At 34.3% G+C, this 19,939-nt stretch overlaps 1 protein-coding gene across 2 annotated transcripts in view; it reads right to left on the bottom strand.

Moving 5' to 3' along the window:
- Nucleotides 1-19,939, bottom strand: part of DCDC1 (doublecortin domain containing 1) — a 485,161-nt gene that overhangs the window by 174,079 nt on the left and 291,143 nt on the right. For both annotated transcript variants that reach the window (XM_053899858.1, XM_053899859.1), the window contains 2 exons: nt 17,391-17,519; nt 16,844-17,001 (listed from right to left, as the gene is read on the bottom strand). In XM_053899858.1, the coding sequence (XP_053755833.1) occupies nt 16,844-17,001; nt 17,391-17,519 (287 nt within the window). The remainder of the gene's footprint in view (nt 1-16,843; nt 17,002-17,390; nt 17,520-19,939) is intronic.

Raw genomic sequence — 19,939 nt, 5'->3', positions numbered from 1 at the left:
AGAATTTTCATGAGATTAAATAACAGAATATATGGAAAGTATGTAGCACTGTGCTGGCACTCATAAATTTGCTGAATTTATGTGTGCTACTAATTTCAAACAATTTTAACTGATGACAATCAAAAGTTCATGTATTTTCTACGGAAACAAAAAAAAAAGGAGTTTGTATCAATAAACTGCTATTTGTGAAATCATCAATAATTAAGGGTTTAGCCCTTTAATGCCTAGAGCTGAGAGGTCTTGCTACCAAAATACAAGACAATATGACAGTTGACTTTGTCAGTTAGCCATACTTCGGGAGAAAAAATTAAAAACGTGGAGCAAATGTGAGGGCATCCTAAACCCTGTTTTATCCCAGAGGTCAGACACTATACCAGGAAACAGCTGTGAGCTAGAAAAGCTAGGTCAATAGCATTAAGAAATTGCAACTCCTCTGGGGTTAATGTGGTAAAACACAAAAGTATTGTATGCATTCATGTGAATAGGAGAAAAGATCTCAATTATGCTTTGCTCAAGGTATTTATAGTATGTTAAAATCTTAAATGAAACTATGCATTCTGATGCATGTCATAAATGTCAAATTAGCATAGCTAATTAAGGAAATTTGTAAGCATTTCATTTAGAAATCTAAATAAGGACTGAAAAATAATTAAGACTTCTCATTCAGAGGCATTTTCATGTAGCAGTATTACATTTAAAGTACTTAGGGGATTTATGCTTATGTTATTAATTTTAATCATTAATTCATTCAACAATATTTCTTGAGTTTGTCATTTCTATGTAGAGCAATGTTCCAGGCTCTGCGTGTACAGCAGTGAAAAAGAGGAGACAGTCCCTGTCCTCAAGCAGTTTATATTTTCAAGGAGAAAGACAGACAAGAAGACATAACAAATTAGTAAACAAGATGATCTTAGATAGTGTTAAGTACTATGCAGGAAATAAAACAAAGTGATAGGGTATGACTAGGGACTACTACAAATAACTCTCATACCAAGCATTTACTATGTCCCAAGCACTGTTTCTCAGCACTTATTCATTTGTATGAGTGCCAGTTAGTACAGGCACATATAAATGTACCAAATGTTTTACAAATATTGATACTCTTAATCCTCAGCCATCCTGTAAGGTTGATGTTATCATCATTTCTAATTTACAAATGAAAAAACAGAAGCAGAGAGGTTAAGTAACTAGACCAAAGTCACACAGCTTGTAAGAATTTGGACTGAGGACATTTGGCTCCTAGGTCTGTACTTCTTACCTACTATCTTATGTTGCAGCTTGATTTCATGTATTATCTCATTTAATCCTCACCACCAGCATCTGAAGAATTATACATCAACTTGTAGAATTGGCAACTAAAACACAAATGGAAAGAGAGGCTTTGCCAAAGTTAGAATTTTTACCCAGCTAGTCTAACTCCTTTCTCTTCATGATCACTTCATCTTATTACCTCTACATGACTTCTGTGAGGAATCATCATGGCGCAAAAACTAAAATAAGTAAAAACACTAGAAGAAACAAGATAATTTGGGGTTTATAGGTTCATACAAAAAGTCAGACTAAACAACTAAGCCTCGTCTCTAAATTTTCGCATCAAAAACTGTTATATTTGTTATTTTAAGCAAAGCCCACAAATACACTTTACATTCTAATAAAATTCAATTATTATTATAACTACATTCTTGTCTTTCTTTCCCTACACATTTACTATCCTTTCCACCAACAATCAAGTTCTTCAACAATGTAAGATAAAATTAAGACAATATTAAAATATTAAATATGGAGGATGTGGAATTATGAGAATGAGACATAAAACCAGAATTCTTGATTAACTACCTGGGTGACCTTGGAAAAGTTACTTAACTTCTTTGGGCCTCAACTTATTCACCTGAAACTGAGAATACAGGAGTATATCAATGGTCCTCAAAGTTATTTGTGTAATGGAACACAGAATTTTTTACGCTTTTTAAGAGAATGCAGTAAGATAATATATATATATAATTTGTAATGACCACAAATATAAATCTATGCTAAATCAGACAGACCACCTTACCATTTTATACTTGGTTCTAGAATAAACAAAGGCTATCAAGTGCCAAAGTTATTTTTAAAAAAAAGTTTCTGTGAAAATAAAGAAGGGAAAGTCTTGGCAATTTCTTCTGTAAATTGGACAACTGGACTGAGCTTTCCATTTTTCTCTTAAAGCAGCAGAGGAACACTGAGGTTCCCCAGAACATAGTTTGAATACTGCTAAAATAACTCTCTAGCTTTCCTTTCAGCCCACTATTGCTGCTTCACTCTACTAAGCAAGTGAGATATTTGCATATAACCCATTGGTATGTATATCTATAAAAATATCTTTTGAATGGTAAAGACATTGCTGTGGGACATTCCTTCTTGTGCAGCTCAGCATCCCTCACTGCCTCCTGGCAACCTACCCTTCCTCCTTTCTGGGAACCACCTCTCCCTTGTCTCTGTCCAGGTGGTTCCAGTGAAGCTGACTCTACCCCTGATACCAGAGTTGAAGCACGTCACCTGGGTCTAAGCCAATCAGCATCTCACAGTGATCCCTTCAGAATGGCACCTGACACAAAAGAGGCTTTGTTTATAATTCAGACTTTTCTGGTACTTCTGGGAAGAGTTCTGTGCACTGAGACCTGAAACCATTTAAGGGCAGAAGCTGCTGGCACTATGTTTCTTTCTCATGAATCCTGAAGGGAGAATTGAGAAAAATGGGATCTAATCAGCTCAGCACCTAAACCAACATTTCCCCTGGACTGCTTTTGGATTACGTGCTTAAAACAGTTTGCACTGGGAATTTTATCATCTTCATTAGTTATACAGGGATTGGTTATACTGTTGAGTTCTCAAACTTGATGGCCAGTAAAATGGAAAGCCCCATTACAGTTACTGTCATTATATTCTATGAGAATTTTGCATTTTTTCCTCTCCTCTGTCCCAACTGAAGCCCTATTCTAAGTAAGGTATTGATATTTACTTACCGTGGCTGTTTGGCCTAAACTTTTAGGCTGTCAGACATGTTTTGTTTTGTTTTTTTTAACACACTTTAAATGCCATTTTCTATTTTTTTCTTTTCTATAGTAGTGTTGACCACGACAAGAATTCTACAGTTAGAATATAAAAGAAGAGAGTATCTAAACTAGTCCTTTACCTGGAAGCAGCAGTATGTTAAAGCAGCAGTATAGCAAGCAAAATTCTAAAATTGGTCCCCACAGATGTCCTGCCCTGATCCCTGGAACCTGTGAATATGAGAGATCACTCCCATAATCATATTACATAATAGAGTGCAGCTGATTTTCAGGTATGGCGATTTTCTGGGTGAGCACACTCTACTCACATGAGCCCCTTTAAAAGACAAGTTTTCTCCAGCTGGCAGGCAAAGGAAAAGTCAGATTCAGAGCACAAGGAGGATTTGATACGCCATTGCTAGCTTTGAAGATGGAAGGCGCTATGTACCAAGTTATGTGGGCATCCTCTAGAAACTGAAATGACAGCCAGCAAGGAAAAGGAGACTCAGTCTGGCAACCACATCTAACTGACTTTGACCAACAACCTGAAAGAGTCTAGAAAAGATCCTTCCTTAGTGCCTTCAGGTAAGAGTCCAACCTAGTCAACATGTTAATTGCAGCCTAATGAAGCCACAACCCAGAAAGCCCACTTGGATTTTGACTTAGAGAACTGGGAGATAATAAGACTGAGACTTTTAAGATGCTAATTTGTAGTATTTTTGTTACACAGCAATAGGTAACTAATGTAGGTAGTTATTATTACAGAAGCATGTGATGCTGATGTTTTAGGAAAATGATAATCCAATTACTTACATTTTCATGACAGAGTGAGAGAGATGTTAGAAATACTTTTTTTAAACCGTGGAATAATGAAATATGACATCCTAGAAAAATCACAATTAAGTGTTTTACAAGACTTGTAAGCATAGTAATATGAGACTTTATGTCTCATATTAATATGCTCATATATATCAATCACATATATCAATATGTTCATATATATCAATGCTCATAAGTTTCTTCATATGTATGTGTGTGTATGAATACTTCAATATAAAAAAAGCACTTCAATCTCATACACGGCATGCACATGCACACACACATACACACTTTTGTCTACATGTATTTCCTGTGAGTAAAGGGATAGGCAAAGAATCTCAAATTCAGGAATTTAACATTCACTCTTTCTAGTTAGAGTATTTTCTGCTGGTCTGACCCACTTCTTATGAATGATGTCAGGCAAAGTCCTCCTCCTCACACACTTCATTGAATTTGACCTGATTTTATTATTCGTATGGAGAAATGGACTTCCAATGCAAATCTCTAAATAGCTCAGTCCAGAATTTCCTATTAGAAATATGTTAAATACCTCCACTTGTGGTTAGAACCAAGAACTCATTTTAGGGGTGCATGGGTGGCTCAGTTGGTTGAGCATTGGACTCTCAATGTCCACTCAGGTCATGATCTCGCAGTTTGTGGGACTGAACCCCATGTGGGGCTCAGCACAGAACCTGCTTGGGATTCTTTCTCCCTCTCTCTGACCCTCCCCTGCTTGCTCATTCTCTCTCTCTCTCTCTCCCTCTCTCAAAATAAATAAAGAAATAAAAAAGAACTCCTTTTGTAGCTACTTTGGAGCCTACTTTTTAAAAATGGTACTATGGACTGCCATTAATTTAAAGAAACATTTGGTGTCTAGGGCTAATGGTCTTTTTCTTTCAGAGGCTCCAGATTAACAATTTTTATACATTAAAAAAGAAAAAAAAACTTTCTTAGGAGTATTGAACCTTCCTAGATCATAAGTGTAGTCAAGTAATTTTCTTTCATTCTGAAGAGCTATCCTTTCACATATATTCTATTCTTAGCCCTGCCTATTTTTACTTGGGGAAGGTTTGTTCTTTTTTAAATGTTTCATTTTGAAATAATTGTAAATTCACATGAAATTGCAAAGAAATTTATAGAGAGGTACCATTAACTCTTCCTCTAGTTTATTGCAAAAATAATATCTTACACAACTACAGTACAATATCAAAACCAAGCAATTCACATTGTGGCAATCCATAGCTCTTATTCAGATGTCACCAGTTGCACATGCACTCGTGTGTGTGTGTGTGTGTGTGTGTGTGTGTGTACTGCTGTATGAAAATTCTGTTTGAGATTCTTATTATTGAACATCTATATTATGTTTCAGATTTCTATCTGTTGTCTATTGCCATCTTGTTTGAAGAGCAAAAAACTTGGAAACAACTTAAAGTCCTATAATGTGGCACTGGTTACACAAATTAAGATTTGCACTAAGTAACAATGATACAGGCACATATTTAATGCTGTGAAAAAATGCTTACAGAACATTTTAATGTCTGGTATTATCATTAACAAAGACAAAAAAATAGCACGTCCCCATTTAACATGGTAACAAAACATAAGGAGAGAAATAAAAAGTTAATGATCCAGAATTATGTATTTTCCCTGTTCTTTGTATTTTCTGTTTTTCCCCCAAAAGTTTAATGATAAACATGAGTAATAAAAAACAATAAGTCATTAAAGTTTTAATCATTTTGCTTTGTCTCTCCAACTATATTTAAACTTATTTGAGAATAGACTATCATTATTTATATCCCCCAACTTGGTGATATAGTGATTTGATATATTTAATTTCTTTTGTTCACAAAAGCTAAGAACACATTTTTATAGCATGACTACTGTTTGCCACCATTAAATTATTTCTTTGTGAATATACATATGTAGTATGTCTATATTCCTTAAGGTCTGTGGGATACTTTTTAAAAGGCACACTCAAATACTACATAGTATAATTCCTTATATCCAATGAGAACTCAATAATTACTTTTTGAATAGCATTAAAAATGTAGCAGTGCACAGCTTCCCCTCAATGAAATTTCAGAATTTTTAAAGGCAGGAATTGCTTTGCATCTTTATGATATTTTGCATTTAATACTAATATCATACTAATAATAGGACATCATTATCATCATAAAAGCTACCATTTACTGAGTATTAACTATGTGCCAGGAATTGGGCTAAATGTTAATATTCATGATATCATTTAAATTTCACAATAATTACTATCCCCCTTTATATATGAGGAAATTAGCATCAGTGATATTAATTAGCTTGTCCAAAATCAAACCATGAGTACTTAGAACTAGGACTGCAAGCTGCGCTAATCTGACTCCAGATTCTGAGATGTCAATTAGGAAGATATATCATATATCTCTTAATAGAATAGGCACTCAAAAATGTTTATCAAATGAATGAATATAAAAGTGAGAAATTAATGCTTATTATGTATCATATATAAATGAATTGACTCTTAAGGATTAGTGAGTAATTGAGCAGGAGAGAATACAGTGAACAAAGTTTGGCAATGGGAATTAAAGATTTAAATTTTGATATTAAAATCACCAAATCAAAAATCTATGTATTCTGAGCATATGAATATAAGAAAATTGTTTTGTCTGCTCAGTTGATGCCCTTTGCTTCTAATTCACAGAATGGCCCAATTGGAGACTTTTGTCAAAAAAGAATGGACTCATGACAAACATACAGAGGATGATGAGTCAATCAAAAGGACTATCAGTTTCATTCAAATTGATAGATTGATGGGCAAATGAAATGATCAGTCCATCGCAACATAATTATTCTTAAGTAACTTAACTGAAGACAAAATGATTTATTTTTCATAAATATTTGTAGAGACTATTCATTACCAAAGGATGATTCCTGGTATCTCTTTTTAAAAAGTAAGAATAATTCTAAGACAGTGTATGTCATAGTTGGCTAACGCTGCAGTCAAGTTTGAAAGCATGAAAAATATAAAGGATGGCTTATGCTTTCAGAAAGAAAATAAAATGCTATTAGAGAGTCAGATTTAGGCCCCTTCTTTGATTAGCTAAGGTAAAAAATAGAAAACATTTATAAAACAGAAAATAAAATCAGCAACTCAGGGGCACCTGGGTGTCTCAGTCGGTTAAACATCCAACACTTGATTTCAGCTCAGGTAGTGATCTTGCAGTTTGTAGGATCAAGCCCTGCAACACGCTCCGTGCCGTCAGCATGGAGGCTGCTTGGGATTCTCTCTCTGCCTCTCTCTCTCTCTCTCTCTCTCTCTCTCTCTCTCTCAAAATAAATAAATAAACTTTAAAAAAAAACCAGCAACTCAACAAATCTCATAAGGAACACAATTTTTAAAACCTTATTCAGATTTTTCACTAGTAACATGGTAGGGAAATGCTGTCGACACTATAAACTCAGGAAAATCAGAGACTTTTTTGTATATATTTTTAATTCTTAGTGTCCAACAAGGTTTGGGGCAGAAAAAATAAGGTGCTTAATAAATATTCAGAGATTGAATGAATGCATTCTTGACAAGAATCAAAGATGTGTGTTAAGGTGTACTTTATAAACTTGAAATATTGAAAACTACCTAAGTTGTTCAATAACCAAAGAATGATTAAATTGTGGTAATATTATTAGCCATAAAAACCAAATGGTAAATTTATACCTGAAATATACCATAATATACATTAGGAATTCAATTTATGGATTCAGCATCAGATTAGAAGTTGGAGAACTGATGAGCTGGGAGACAAGTCAAAAGAAAATATCCACACTAAAGTATAAGGAGAAAAAAGGTGGAAAATACAAAATAACAGTGTAAGAACAGAGTTTAGAGTAAAAGAAAAAATTTAATTTGCATGTCATTAGTGTTCCTTCAGAGAAGAGAGAAAATGCAGCTGAAATAGCATTTGAAGAAACAACTGCAGAGAATTTTCCAAAACTGATAAAACACTATAAGCCACTGCTTCAAGTCCTAAAACCCTCAAGTATAAATATAAAGCAACAAAACAACACCAAAGGGGGGAAAAACTCACTAAGAAAAAGCATAGTAAAAACCAAATACAAAGAGAAACCTTAAGGTCAGCCAGAGAAAAATAACATTGCCTTCAAAGGAGCAATAAGGCTAATACATGACTTCTCAATTAACATAAACAATATGGAAGCTGAAAATAATGGAATGATATCTTCAATATGCTGTGGGAAAAAAAGTATCTGATGACCTATAATTTCACATTTAATAAAAATATGAAAATGAGAATATGGAAGTGAAATACATATATTTTAAGACAATTAAAAACAGAGAATTCATAAGCAGAAGATCCACACCAAAGGAAATATTAAAAGATGTTCTTGAAGCAGATGGTAAGTGATTCCTGACAGTTCAGAGATACAGAAAGAAGGATCAACAGAATCGGTTAAAAATGTGGCTAAGTCTTGGGGTGCCTGGGTGGCTCAGTCGGTTAAGTGACTGACTTGTGATTTCGGATCTGGTCTTCATCTCAAGGTTCGGACTGAGATCCAGATCCAGATCCAGATCCAGATCCAGATCCAGATCAAGCCCCTACAGTGCCTGCTTGGGATTCTCTCTCTCTCTCTCTCTCTCTCTCTCTCTCTCTTTCTCCCTCTCTCTCTCTCTGTCCCTCCCCTACTCACACATGTGTGCTCTCTCTCTCAAAAGAAATGAATTTTTTTAAAAAAGAAAAGAAGTAGTCATAAGATTAATAAAAGGAGAAATAGACAAATCTACAATTATAGTGTGAAATTTTAACCATATTTCTCTCAGTAAATGATTAAACAGGCAGACAAAAGATCAGTGAGTATACACTGAAAACACATTTATCAAACTCGATTTAATTGACATATATAGAACACTGCACTCTTAGACTACAGAATACATATTTTTTTCAAGTACACATGGATCATTTATAGAAACTGTTCATACATTTAGTGGACCATAAAGCAAATCTCAACAAACGGCAGAGTTGAGTTCATACCAAAAGTGTACTTCAACTACAGTGAAATTAATCTAGAAGTCAATAACACACATATGAACTAGAAATGTTTCACACATTTGGAAACTTAAGAAATATACTTCTGAATAATCCATGGATCAAAGATTATAACAAAATGGAAAAAATAATGAACAAATGGCATTAAAATTAGTGGAATGAAGCTAAAGCCAAGCCTAGAGGCAAATTTATATCCTTAGACATATATATCAGACAAAAGAAAGGCTGATAAAAGAGAATGAAAATGGGCCTTGGAGAAGGTAGGATTTTAGGTAGGAAAAAGGAGATAAGGGCATTTTGGTCAAGCAAACCAGCATAATCTAAGTACAGTTAGCCTGGGCCTGGATAAGTACAGGGAGGTTCTGTGACAAGAATACAGTGTGGTGGGTCTGACAGTTGATGTTTCACTTAACTTAGTACAGAATGGGTGCACTAAAAAATTGTAAGTTAATAAGTGAAATGTTCAGAGTCATACTTCAAAAGTGTATCACCAGGGAGTTTGTTCAGGATGAACTACCTTCTCCCTACAATATATTCATCACTCTCTCTCCTGTAGTGATTTGTTTAATATCTCTCTTCCCTGTTAGAGTCTGTGCAGGCAGCTCTCTGAGGCAAGAAAGTATATCTGTCTTTTTAGTGCTAAATCTCCAATGCCTAGGACGGTGCTTGGAATACAGACAATGCCTAATAAATATTTGCATATTAATTAAAGATAAAAGAAATGAGAGATATAGAAATCAGAAAAACATTGTTGTAGGTTCAGTTTGGAATTGACACATGAATAGGTCACAGGGCTGTAGTTATCCAACAGTGAGGACTGTTCATATATACGAATGATCAGATTATATATATGAATCAGTTCATATATAGGAATGTTCTGATTAGTTCCTTCTCTATTTTCTTATTTCCATTAATCACATTACTTCATTAATTTATTCATTCATTCAACAACGTTGTATTGAGTGTCTACTATGTACAGGTATGTTCTGGCCCTGGAGGTACAGATATAAATAAAACAAAGTTACTGCTAAAATGGAGTTTACATTCTAATGGGGCAACTCAGACAGTAAATAAATAAGTATATGATAGGCAAAGGCAGTACCTTGAAGAAAAATAAGGCAGGAAAAGACAGTGACAGGTTGTGAGCACACAGGGCAAACCTGAGACACTGACAGGGAGCCACACTGGCTGGAGCAGAGGAAGGGAAGGGAGAATGGTGTTCAGAGAGATACCATGGGTCTGGTAAAGTAGGCCCATGTAGCATTTAGTAAAGACTTGGGTTTCATTCTAAAGAAATAAATAGTCATTGGAGGATTTGAAGCTGAGGACTCCCATGATCTGACTCATGAATATGAAAGGATCACTCTGGCCATTAAGTGGAGAATAGACTGTAGGGAAACAAGGGTCAGTGGACGTAGACAAGTTAGGAAGCTAAACTACAGGTCACCTTGACTGCTTGAACTCTGCTTTCATCCAATTCCCTATACTGTCCTAACATTTCCTCCACCAGTCTCTTCCTTGTCCATCCATATTACTCAAATCTAGAACCTCATAACCTACTACTTTCACTATTATAATACCATTAGACATTCTAGTTTGGGGCCTACAAGTTTGAAGAATGTAGGAGTAGAGTTTCCCACTCCTACCTTGAATAGCTTTATAGACAATACTGAATAAAATAGAAAGATAAATAGTACATTTTAAAATATGGAAATTAAGCAGCATAATTGAAGGTTTGGGCAGCGAGTGAGAACAAAAATTAATCATAAAATGCTTATTTGAAAGCCTTTGATAGTTTCTGAATCAATCTACATTTATGGATATAAACCTAATCTTTTGGAATGTTTGGTTTTGACTTTTTTTCAAAGAAGCAGGTGCAATTAGATTATTTGTTTGCTTTATTTTAATTCACAGAGAACATATGGGAATTAATTTAAAAATATACCAAAATACAAACAGGGAACAGTACCAACCAATATCAAGATATTTGACTTTTCCAATTTAAAAAGAAAAAAGAATCATAAGCATATCTCTGCATCCCTGGAACACATCATAATTTTGTGTTCTTAAATACAATACCATAGTCTTGTATATAGTATAAAGGAGCTAAAAGGCCAATGGTTAAAGCAAAGCATTTCAATAGCTACGAACAATAATTTAACTAATAGGAGATTTTGATCCTAGGAAGTATAATTGGATTTAGCGAATACCAAAAGCAATTATTACATTAACATTTGCCTTAAATGGTAAGAGTTGTAGAAAAGAATTTGAGTGTGCCAATTTAAACCATTTGCTTTCCTTAAAAAGATGCAGTCTGACTATTATCAAAACTGACCCAGATATTCACTGTCTCCACAAAAACTGTGTTGATATATGATGTACACAATGAGAAGAATGTTCTAGTCAGAAGATCATCAACTATATGCAGAACTACAAAAATTATTTAACAGAAAAATAAACCATATGCTATTGAATACTCAAGAAAACCAGAATATGACTTTCAATTTTTAATATGTGGTTTTTCACAATTTATAATTATATAGACATGATCATCATTTGTCTGCTTAAAGAACTTCTCATTATCATTAATTTACTTTTCTTTGAAAAGCAGGAGACTATAATATAGTTCCATTAGTTAGTGCATCTCAAAACTGTTACTGAGAGAAAAACCCTTGAATGCAGAAAAAACATGTCATTTCTTTCAAGCTTCATTTCTTCTATTCTCTCATGGAGAAAAAAAGGCCTTATAAAAATTGACCAATGCAGTATAGTTTGGATTTATATTCTCTTGGAAAGGTAAATACAATTAAGTGAATACCATATACTCAGTGTTTACCGCATGCCAATTGTGGCCAGACTTAATAATGCTAGAAGAACTGATTTTGTAGCAATTGTAAAAATGTAAATAAGGCTTTAAAACTGATTCAGAAATCATATTTTATAAATGAAGCTTTGATTTTAATTTAAACAATTCTCTTAGGGTATGATATGCATTATTCAGAATGTTCTGCTTTTTTTGTGATTGAAATAGTAGAGATATTTCAGGAAACCAGGGGATAGAAACACCTGTTTCTTATCAAATTACATCTTCTAATGATTATAACAATTTTATGCACTAGATTAACTTTAAAATGTAAATACTACAATAATTTAAAAAGTTTAAATTATTAGATGGAAATTTATTTTAAAAGTAGCAGTGGAAAACATAAAACAAAATAGAGCATATCTTTACCTATTTTAGTCTAAATATTTCTACTAATAAAACATGTATCCAAAGCATCCACATTAAAAATGCTTTTCATAACATATGTTGATTTTTGTCCTACTGCAAATATAATAACCAGTTAATGAAATTTGGAAAGTAATAAATAAAAATTTAAAACTCAATAAAAGCTGTCAATAATTTGATACATTTTCCTTCAAGTCACCTGTCCATCTGGTTAGCTATCAATTTATCTTTACCTTTATCCATATAAAATGAGGATAATACTAAACATGTTTTATAACTTGCTTTGTTGTTAGTATCAAAACTCATGAGATATTGAAATATATTCTTAAAATGAAAACAATCAAAGAACTTTTAAATTTATGTTCCTTTTGAAAGAGTGAAGTACATGCCAAGTGGAGTCATGAAGAGAAATGTCAGTGTGATCGGTGGCAGCTGCTTGCTTCCCTAGGAAGGAAGGGGCCGCTTAAGAGTACAGTAGCTAGCAAACCCCTCAGCGCTCCCCAAAGTCACTAGTGGGAAAAGAACAAAGGCCTTTCCAATGCAACTAACACAGATGTGCCCAAAGGCAAACTGTCAGAAACAGTTAAGATGACAGCTACTCACAGTTCATTATTTCCTTCTCACAGGTCACTGGGTGACAAGCTGGGTCAGTGTGCTTTGTCGGCTGTCCTAGTCCTTCCCCACCCCCTATTCAATTTGAATAAGGCAAAGGGCTCCATTGGATAAACTAATGTAAACAAACACATTCCAGACACTTAAAGATGCCAGAATATGGCATTTATTTTATTTTGGACCAAGCTTAGAATTAAATGTACACACAACTCACTTCATCCAAGCAAGAAGACCACTACATTTCTAGATCTCACTGATAGAGGAAGAGAAAACATTTCAAGTGTTGCTAAAGCAAACAAGAAAATATAATATGCTATAAACTAAGAACTTCATATTAAAGACCTCACACAGTAAGAGATTTTCCTTTTTCTTCAATAGGAAAAATAATTTTTTCCACATAACAAAAAAAAAAAGATCAATAATCAGACTACTTTCCACAAGTATTTGAAATGTAAATTAAATTAAATGATTCTGTAGATGGGAAAGCCTGGTTTGTGTGTTTGTGGTGATTGTTATAGTTTTTTTGAGGATATAATTCAAAATAAGGCACCCATCAAAATGACAATAGTTCAATAAAATTTTTATGATGTAAATGCATAAAATTTTAGTAATAACCTAAGATGACTATTCAATATGATGACATTCTGTTACAAAAATCACTGGAATAAATACTACTAAGAAACTAGGAATGAGTATTAAAACAGTGGTTAAGAGCATGGTCTATGGATCCAAATGGTTGTGGGTTCGAACCCCATCTCTCCTATCTCTAGCCATGTGACTGGGCACATTATGAAATCACTCTGAGCTTCAGTTGCTTTATCTTCATGGATTTTAAGAGTACCTCCACCATCAGATTATCATGACAATAATTAAATAAATTTATCACAGTGTTAGAAGAATAAGTACTTTCAGTAGGAGTTGACACATCATAACTATTCAACAAATAACAGCTATTAGCTACCTATCACCAAATTTAGTATATACAAAGCTGAACTGAATCACCATTGAAAGTGGGAAATACCTTGGCTAATCATGACAGAAGTTACAGTCACATTGTTAGACATAAATTTTTTAAAAATCTCTAATTCGTTCAAGTGTAAGCATCTATACATCATCAGTAAATCTAGACTGTTGGATTCAAGAAGTCAAGGGTTCAGTCTCCCTTAATACTTTCTACCTCTTATTTAGTCTTCACTGAAAGGTGCATACATTGACATATCTTTTATCATTCCCTTTCTAAACTGTATTTAAAGGTCCCTTTCCAAGATACCCAGTCAAAATGATGGGCCCCATTTGAAAGGCTAAAAGATTTGGAATAATCACCAAGACAAGAACATGAATGGGTAGGCAGAATAATATAGACACTGAGAAAAAGATTTTGGGCTCAGATAGGCCTGCCTTAAATTACTAGTTGAAAGGCCTTAGTGAAGTAACTTAATCTCTCTGTCCCTCAATTTCCTTATCAGTAAAACAGAGATTAATACCTCAGTTTTACATACATCATAGGTTCTTGGGCAATAATGTACATAAGGCACTTCAGCAAAGTCAGTGTATGTTATTAAAAATTGAATGTTTTCCTTCATTTTCACATATTAGCTGCCACTAACTATGATACCTCTCTCTTTCCCCAAATTTGGCTACTTGCAGTTCTCTCCTTCTTTGGCTACTTCTAAGGAAATACATACATTTATATATCTATATCTTTTTATTCTTTTCAAATACATGTTCTTTCTTCAGATTATTTGCTCATTAACGTGTTTGTTCTAAAATTCTACTTCTTTCTCCAGTTTCCACAACACAGATCATTTCACATTATTCCTTTACTTCTTGTTATGATTTTATTCTGTATTTTGTAAAGTTATCATTGATAAAAGCAAGAAAATGTAAAGCTCTCTCTTAAAGATGCAATAATACAATGTGCTGGGCAGTGTGTAAACCTAACCAGGCAACCTAAGGTTCAAAGTAATCAATATGCCAAATTCAGAGCCATGTTCTAATTTTGCCCAACAATTCCTTCCAAAATGGGAGGAAAGTAATTGCTCTAAGTACTTACTTTCTACTCAAAATAACTTTGTTAAGGAACAGAAAGAGAAGGAGTGAAACTGAAATTACATCTATTATGGTAAATTGTCGGGGTGGAGAGGAAAACCGTGGCTTTAAGAAAAAAAAAAAAAAAAAAGAGGGCTAGAAGAGTTGCTGCAGCCTGAGACACAAACCCTGAGGGATACTCACTAAAATAAGGGCCCCAGGAATTTTCTTATGAAATGAAATCCCAAACATGGTTAGTCAATTCCTATTGACCAAAAATCACAAACTATAAGCCCTATTAAAAACTGGTTTCTACCCTCCTTGGTTTCAGCCCATTTTCACAAAGACTACTCATTGAGTGCTTGCTACATTCCTGGAAATTTAAAGACATTAATTCTAACAACTCAAATAGGTCTTGTGTTATGCTAACTAACAATAACTGCTTTGTTGTTTGTTTTTCTGTTTGTTTTGTGGGGTTTTTTTTTGCTCACATTACCTAATACTACATATATATAGTATAGTATACACTATATACATATTACTGGCATTCTGACACACTGACCCACCAGGACCAGGGCCAGGAGGAGACATACACGGAAATCCCATATAGGTTTCAGAAATCTGGGAGCAGAAGGAACCTGTGCCTCCTTGAGTAGAACCCAGGATAATGACAAGCCCCCAGCATGCTCTCAAACAGCGTAGAATAGAAATGGCTGCCAAGTGAGTCTAGAAAGATAGGCCAACAGAGGTCTTATAAAACAATATTTAAGGCCCCAGTGGCCCAGGTTTCTCTGAGTTTCTGTTTTACATGGAAAGTTCAAAGACTGCTCCCAAGGGACTTACATTCTAGTGACTGGACCAGAGTGGCCTGGCTAAATAGCTGAGGTCTTGTAGTTGTGTTGTAGGGTGTCAGAGAGTTGAGATTCCTATATGTGATTAAAAAGCAAGTAGCAGGAATAAAAACTAGAACTTATGTTTTCCTGCAGTCCAGGACATCCCCAGACTATGATACGGAAAGGTCCTAAATTTTTTTCTTTTGTTTATCTGTGAACTATCTTACAACAAAACCAATGTGAGTTTTAAATAACAAAGAGATAATAAATTGAAAAGTCACTGTTGTTATCAGGAAAAAATGTTCCCTCCTGTTAAAATCTGAGGCAGGAATATATAATTTAAGAATATAAGATAGCTTTTCATTGAAATAAAAGTCATATTGCACACCTTACACTTATACAATGTTATATGTCAACTGTATCTCGCTCAACAAAGCTGGAATTTTTTTTTTAAAAAAAGAAATGAAAAGTTGTCACTTTTTTTCTTTCTTCATGCAACTAACATTTCTATCTACAATTAAAATATTTAAACTTAGGAATTCTCTTGAACTTCAGTGAGTACAATAAGAATTATATTACTCCTTTAAGAGTACTTCAACAATAGTTAATTTCCAACAATTATTATACTAAAATTGCAATTTATAACATTATTTTGTTGTAACCCAACACAATTAACAATAATTCTACTACTACTACTACTAAACATAAACTGTAGTTTACCAATTAAATAAAGAGAATCAGAGAAATTGTCCAACCAAGGGTGATTTTCAGTTGGTTAGCAAAATCATTGCATAGTTTTACTCTGTAGAAATTATGTCAACCTGTTAAATTATCACTGCTTAAGACCATCTATTGTGCACTTATCCTCAGGTCTAAGTGCAATAATCTCCTCATGGACCACAAAAAGGATTGTCTATGGGTATGATGTTCTCAAGGACCTCTTGGTATTTTCACAACTGGATATATATTCAGTATCACTTTAATTATGTTATTTCAGAGTCTTTTAGTGAGATCCCAGGACAGAAGCTCTAAGTATTCTTATAAACAATACCATACATCAAACTTTAATGAAATACGCATAAATGTCACCTCTCTTCATCAAATGCGACCTGAAAACTACTGTGCTTGAAAGCCAAAGGGCTTTTGAGGTATTTCAATAATCTTCAAGAAATCAATCTTACATGAAACTGAAGGAAAACATCGAATGTCATTGAGCAATAAAGCTCCATTCTGTCAGTGCCCTACCTCTGAGCAGAAGCCTTAGGATGTTTCTCTTCCAGTTTCCTCACCAGTGCCACCGTCAGCTGCCTTGTCTCCCCAAGAGAACCTTCTGGCATTAAATGGGTGTCTGAAGGCTCTGGCAGTTGCTTCAGACCAGGGATGCTGGCACTTTTTTCCAGAACCTAATAAATGAAATATAAGAATAATGTAGGTAATTTTCATTGAATGAAAATATGCCCCAAATTTAACCTTACACTTTCAGGGTTCCTCCAATCTGCCTCATTCAACACAGAAATCATTTGCATGTGGTCAGAAGAAAAGGCAGCAGTCCCAACAAAAGCTAGTGGGTCATCCACTATTTAATAAAATAATGTTTATGTAAACATATATGGATGTTTATATAAATATAAACATGCATATAGATATTTATATTATGTGTATGATTTTAAACAATCACTATCATTAAGATGTGAATTTGTGTTTGTCTCCTGAAAACGACTTGAACATTTTCTCTTTTCAAAATACATTTTAGAGATCTATTTCTGTCTTGCCTCTGGCTCACTACACTGACCTCTTCTGCTAAGCTGCTACCATGATGAGCTTTAGTCCGGGCACCATGGTGAATGTGATACTCTGTCTGGGTCACATCCACTTGTGCATTTAGTTCCTCCAGGTAGGTCAGAACAAACTGAGGATAAGCCTGTAGGAAAGGAAAAAAAATAAAAAATAATACTAGCCTTGTAAGTAACAGCCAATAATCTATACAACTGAAATTATGGGAGGATAAATTAGATTAAGAGTAAAAAGGTCTGACTAATAAACTGCACTTTATTATCTATTTCAGATCAAAAAATCAAGTCAAATAACTTTAATATTAAGATTTCTAATTAGTTGTTTAAGCAAGTTTAACTGGATGCTAATCTTCACTCTCAGATAGATGATAATATTAAAATATTAAAGCCATTTTATATAATAATAATATCTAACATATACGGAGTTATTTCTACATGAGATATGCAATTGCTGTATTGACTGGGAGTATTCAATTCTGCTCTAGAAGACAAGAAAACAAATGGGATGGATGAAATTCATTAGCTGCATTAAGCACAGATAAGTTAGTAACCTGAGAAGTATCAGACAGAAAGTCATTAGAGCATAAGTCTATGAACATAGATAGAAAGGGGTAGCAAAATAGGGATTTAATAGTCATGATTTGCTAAATAACAAATGAAGCGACAAATACCTATGAAACACTAAATATAAATGAGGCACATGAGACACACAATAATTGAAAGATCTTTAATTGGCCACCTATTGCTGACTCTGATATTGGATTTTCAGCTAAATAACATCCACAGCTGCCCATCAGGCTAACTGGGGAGCATAGCTATTGGCCAAGTGTACTTGCCAACAAGCTCTCGAATGGAGCAAGTGTGTGTCATTTCTCAGACACCTTTCGTGTGTTGGGCCTCTTCAAATTTTCACTCTGGTCCTTGTAACCACATCAGCAGCAGAGAAGGGTGATGCAAGAGAGATAGATATGTCGACTTTGCAGAGATTCAGGTATGATGATCCTTCAACCCACTTACACCTTAAGTATGTTTACCTAGCCTACCTCTCTTCCCATACATTTTGCTTTGTATTTTAAATTGATTTAATAGGGGTGCCTGGGTGACTCAGTCAGTTAAGTATCCGACTCTTGGTTTCGGCTCAGTTCATGATCTCACAGTTTGTGAGTTCCAGCCCCACGTTGGGCTCTGTGCTGATGGTGTCGAGCCTGTTTGGGATCCTCTCTCTCCCTCTCTCTCTACCCCTCCACTGCTTATGTTCTCTCTCTCAAAAATAAATAAGCATTAAAAAAATAAATTGATTTAATAAACTATGATCTGAGCATTTTATTTGGTCTGCACACCTTTCTATTCCATGAGATCTATGATAGTTTATCTAGGATCATAGTTGGAGGCTACTATGGCGTCAAAATAATTTCCACATGACAATATATTTACATTTTAATCCTCTCAACAGCCCTTTGAAATAGGTACTATTATTTTGCTCATTTTAAAGATGAGGAAACAGATACAGCGAGGTTAAACAACTTGTTCAGTGTCATCCAGCTTGTTTACTAGCTCATAAAACCTAGAAATGTTGCCTCAAGTATGATATAAACTTCTTTTTTAAAGTATAGAACTAAAATTCTAACAAAAAATATGAGGAGATGTTCAGAAGATAATTAACGGGCACTAAAGTCCTTATATTATTCTGGTAAAAGAGATATTGAACAACCTTAAACTTTTTTTCAGAAAATCTATAAGTAAATATGCATGTTAAAAATGTAAGGGGCTCCAGAATCTTAAATGCATATTACTGAGTGAAAGAAGCCAACCAGAAAAGGCTACATATTGTATGATTCCAACAACATGACATTCTGAAAAAGGCAAAAGTGTGGACACAGTGGGAAAAAAGATCAGCACTTGCCAGGGGTTAGGAGAGAGGGAAGGATGAATGGGCAGAGCACAGAGAATTTTTAGGGCAGTGAAACAGTTCTGCATGATACTATAATGGCGGATGAATGTCATTATACATTTATCCAAACCCATAGGATATACAACAGTATGAGTGGACCCTAATGTAAACTATGGATTTTGGGTCATAATGTGTCAATGTAGATTCATCAACTATAATAAATCACCACTCTATGGGGGATGTTGATAGTGGGGGAGGTTGTACATGTATGGAGAATTGGTGTATATGAGAACTCTTTGTACTTTCCATTCATTTTTGCTGTGAACTTAAAGCTGCTCTAAAAAATAAAGTCTATTAAAAAATGTAAGAGACTCCACCAAATTATAAGTGACAAAAGAAAAATAGATAAATTATACTACATCAAATTTTAACAGTTTGTGCTACAATGTCATCAAAAATGAAAAGACAACCTACAGCATGGGAGAAAATATTTGCAAATCATATATCCAATAAGGGGTGTATATACTGAATATATAAAGAACTCTTACAGCTCAGTAAAAAAGATAAATAACCAAAATATTAGCAAACGATCTGAGTAGAGGATAATTCTCCAAAGAAGATATGCAAATGGCCAACAAACACATGTAAGTGACAAGA

Source organism: Panthera pardus, unplaced genomic scaffold, assembly GCF_024362965.1.
Source record: "Panthera pardus isolate Hobbes unplaced genomic scaffold, ASM2436296v1 HiC_scaffold_12, whole genome shotgun sequence".
NCBI lineage: Eukaryota > Metazoa > Chordata > Mammalia > Carnivora > Felidae > Panthera > Panthera pardus.
The sequence above is the reverse complement of the archived record's forward strand: the minus strand, read 5'-3'. Positions and strand labels throughout refer to the sequence as shown.